The following is a 3710-nucleotide window of genomic DNA, read 5'->3' on the forward strand; positions in this document are numbered from 1 at the left end:
TTTTCACTTTCAATTTTTTTTCCGCTTTCAACAAATGTATTTATTTTTTTCTGTAAAAATACCTGCAATTTTTCATCCATTTTCCAACCTTCGAGTCGGTAGGAGGACCCGGCCGGGGGTCGCAGCGACTTTTATCCATATTAGTTTGTTGACTTTTTCCATATTTGTTTGGCGACTGTTACTGTCTGATCTTATTACTGTGTGGGCTGAAGCGCTGGAGGTTTTGTATGGATTCTGAAAGCTTATCGTTAGCCAAGATAGGAAGGATCTGTTTTGTTGTCATACTGTGAATGTTGACACTTCAGTGAGACGCCCTGAACCGCTGTGCCATGTATTTGGGTACCAAATTAAAGGGAAAGTTTTGTTTTTTTTACATACATTTTTTACAACTTGTGGTTGTCAATTTCTTTTTATTTTTGAGATATAGCTGTTTGTTTGGAATGAGCAAGAAAATGCAGATTTAAGTGAGAATTCCCGAGTGAACTGCAGCAACATACTAGAACTCTACTGAGGTCTACAGGGTTGTATATAACACTGTTTTATACACAGAATACAACATAGAGTGATTTACCTAAAATTGATGAAAACAATAAATGGATTAAGAACAGTAAATGGATTCAAATCATGACATGAAATTAAAATAACATTAAAATCACATTAAAATTTCAAAAATCAAAAATCGTTCCAGCATAGGAATGACCCTCTACAATGACAATAGCAATTCTAATTAATGAATGTAAAAACTGTAATTGGTCCCCCTGCAGCTAGAGGACAGTCTGGAACTTTCCTTCCAGGGCGATGACGTCAAGCTGGATGTCTTCTTCTTCTACCAGGAGGGAGACTTCCTGTGGAACGGAGGAACGCAGGGCCAAGAGCGGCAAAAAGTTCAAGTCAGTGGCGGTTTTTACGTTTAATTTTTACAGTGTAATGTGTATGGAGGGAATTTAGTGCCATTATTTTTAACAGTCCGACTTGTAAAAGGTGTTAGGGTGAAGACTGTTTTTAATCTTTTTTTTTAGTGTACAGAGGAGTTTGGAGAGAAAGTAGTGCCATCATTTTAAAAGTTGAAAAAACAAGGGTTGAAGAAGAAAAAACATTAAAGTGAACGTCATTTTCACTGTTTTCTCTTATTGGTGTTTTTACTGTTTTGTTTTATGTATGGAGGGACATTGTTTTTTTTAAGTTTTTTTTTCTTTATTAAAGGTCCCATATTTTACACTTTCCAGTGTTTTATTTTCTATCTTGAGATCATTCAGAGCTGTGTGTGTGGTGTCATGAACCAAAACACTCTCAATCCATTTCTCCACGTTCATTTTCCAGCATCTCTCTGAGCCTTACCAAGAACAGGCCGTTTCTGTCTCCGTGTCTTTAAGGCTCATTAATATTAACGACCCTCCGTTCCGATCGGCTAACCGTTTCGAGAGCGAAACGTGAGACGCCGCGGCCCGGCGGCTACAGGTAGGGAAAACTCTCCGGTAATAAACGATGACGAACCGCTCGACCGCTTTGAAAAAAACACTTTGTTAGTCTATTATTTCTTACAGAAATGATAATGAGCGAACCTTTGTGACGCCGCAAAGTTACGGAAGTCCAAACGGCTCGTTTAGAGGCTCGCTTTTCTAATATGGATTGTGTGGATTTAGTTTTGATGCTTTCACCATGTTTAGATACACATCCAACTCCTTTATCATCACAGAGGAGAGGGAGTCCTGCTTTACACCATGTGGAGCTTTAACTTATTGTTCCTCACATTGAGAATTGCCCTTTTTTGGTTTGTCAAACCTTTTTTTCTTACAAATTTTTTCATTTCCAAAACTTTTTCACTGTCAACTGCCCAAAAAAAATTCAGACGAAAAAATACAAAATAAAAAAAGAACACAAAAAAAGTGTATCTTAATTAATTAATTCTTAATTATTATCCTACTATAGAATGAGGAAACCTCTGTCCGTCCGTCCGTCCGCATCCATTTTGCTCCTCAACAGGTCGGCCGATCAATCTGAAACTGCACATGGACATTGAGCTTTGACAGAGGCAGGGACTGACGGAGCTGACTTTTCCATTTTCCCAAATTTACGCTGTTTATGCGCCTTTTTGGCAAGTCTGCACGTAGTTGTGGTGCGCGCATCCCCGGGTATGGACTAGTAGTATATATTATAAAAAATATTAAATCATAAATAAAAACAGAGTATAATAAATAAAAATATGAAATAGTACATAATAATAATAATAAATAAAATATACCATACCTATAAAATAGTAGTTCCTACATTCTGGGTCCTATATTTGTTTTCCCCCTTTAAATTTCCCTTTAACTCTTTCTCTCTCGATCCCTTTTCTTCCTCTTCATCCCTCCATCGTCATTCACTGAGAAAAATGACCAAAAAATTAGGGGGAAAAAATGACAAAAAACTTTTTTTCCTCCAGTTCCTTCATTAAATCCCTCTCTCTCCCTCTCTCTCTCTCCTCTCTCTCTCTCTCTCTCTCTCTCTCTCTCTCCCTCTCTCTCTCTCTCTCTCTCTCCCTCTCTCTCTCTCTCTCTCTCCCTCTCTCTCTCTCCCTCTCTCTCTCTCTCTCTCCCTCTCTCTCTCTCCCTCTCTCTCCCTCTCTCTCTCTCTCTCTCTCTCTCTCTCTCCTCTTCTTCCTCTTCATCCCATTATTCACAGAAAACAATGACGAAAAATCGTAAAAATTAGGGGATCTGGAAAATCAGTTTAAATCCCTCTTTCCTTCTCTTATCTCTCTCTCTCTCTCTCTCTCTCCCTCTCTCCCTCTCTCTCTCTCTCTCTCTCCCTCTCTCTCTCTCAGGTACGTCTTCCCTCACTTCTCGCTCTGCTGGACGGAGCTGCTGGAGCTGAAAGTTCGCGTCCCGTGCGAAGCGCTGGATTACGTGATGGCGAACTACGGTTCCAACTGGAACGTTCCACTCAAGAACTGGGACTGGAAGAGTTCTCCCAGTAACGTTCAGGAGAACGGGGTGTGGCCTGTCAGAGAGTGGGCGGAGCTTATTCAGGTCTACTGAGAGAGAGGGAGAGAGACAGAGGGAGAGAGAGAGAGAGAGAGAGACAGATTCAATTCAACACTGGAGAAAAAAAAAACCTTTTTGATATGTTTTCCACAAAAATGGGGAAAACTAACAATTATTTTTCTGTGAAAGATGGAGGGATGAAGAGGAAGAAAAGAGAGAGAGAAGATTTTAATTCAAAATTGGAGAAGAAAAGATACATTTTTAATTTTTTCCATTAATTTTTCTGATTTTTTTTTTTTTTTTTCTGTGAATGATGGAGCCCAGTGCCGTGCAGGAGAAGGGCCGTGGCCTGTCAGGAAGGGACAGAGCTTATCCAGGTGGGACACACACAGAGGAAGGCAAATCTGTTTTGTTTTTGTTTTGGTTTGAAAATTAAAAAAATTTGAATGTGAGAAAACTGTTGAAAAATATTGTTAAAGGGAAACATGACATTGAAAAATAAGTGGAGAGTGGGAAACGGGTCTGGAAGTGACAACAGTTTTAAAAGTGAAAAAAAAAAACATGTCAAACTGAAAAAAAATCAATTAAAAAAAGTGTGTGTGTTTGAAAGTGAAAAAGTTTTGAAGCTGAAAAAAAGTTTTGAGCTTGGACAAAGTTTTGAAAATGAAAAAAAGGTTTGATTGTAATAAAAAACAAAAGGTAGTAAAATTAGATTTAGTAGTAAAATAGATTTCATTTTGTTCT

The 3710-nt window shown here is 38.5% G+C and overlaps 1 protein-coding gene across 1 annotated transcript; it reads left to right on the forward strand.

Annotated features, from left to right (window-relative positions):
• The first annotated feature begins 768 nt into the window (after nt 1-768).
• LOC144538305 (ribitol-5-phosphate transferase FKTN-like) lies at nt 769-3462 on the forward strand. Its single transcript, XM_078282368.1, has 2 exons — nt 769-890; nt 2807-3462. The coding sequence occupies exons 1-2, from the start codon at nt 799-801 to the stop codon at nt 3018-3020; spliced, it is 306 nt and encodes a 101-aa protein (XP_078138494.1). The 5' UTR covers nt 769-798; the 3' UTR covers nt 3021-3462.
• The last annotated feature ends 248 nt before the right edge of the window (nt 3463-3710 follow it).

This window comes from Centroberyx gerrardi, unplaced genomic scaffold (assembly GCF_048128805.1).
Source record: "Centroberyx gerrardi isolate f3 unplaced genomic scaffold, fCenGer3.hap1.cur.20231027 Scaffold_96, whole genome shotgun sequence".
NCBI lineage: Eukaryota > Metazoa > Chordata > Actinopteri > Beryciformes > Berycidae > Centroberyx > Centroberyx gerrardi.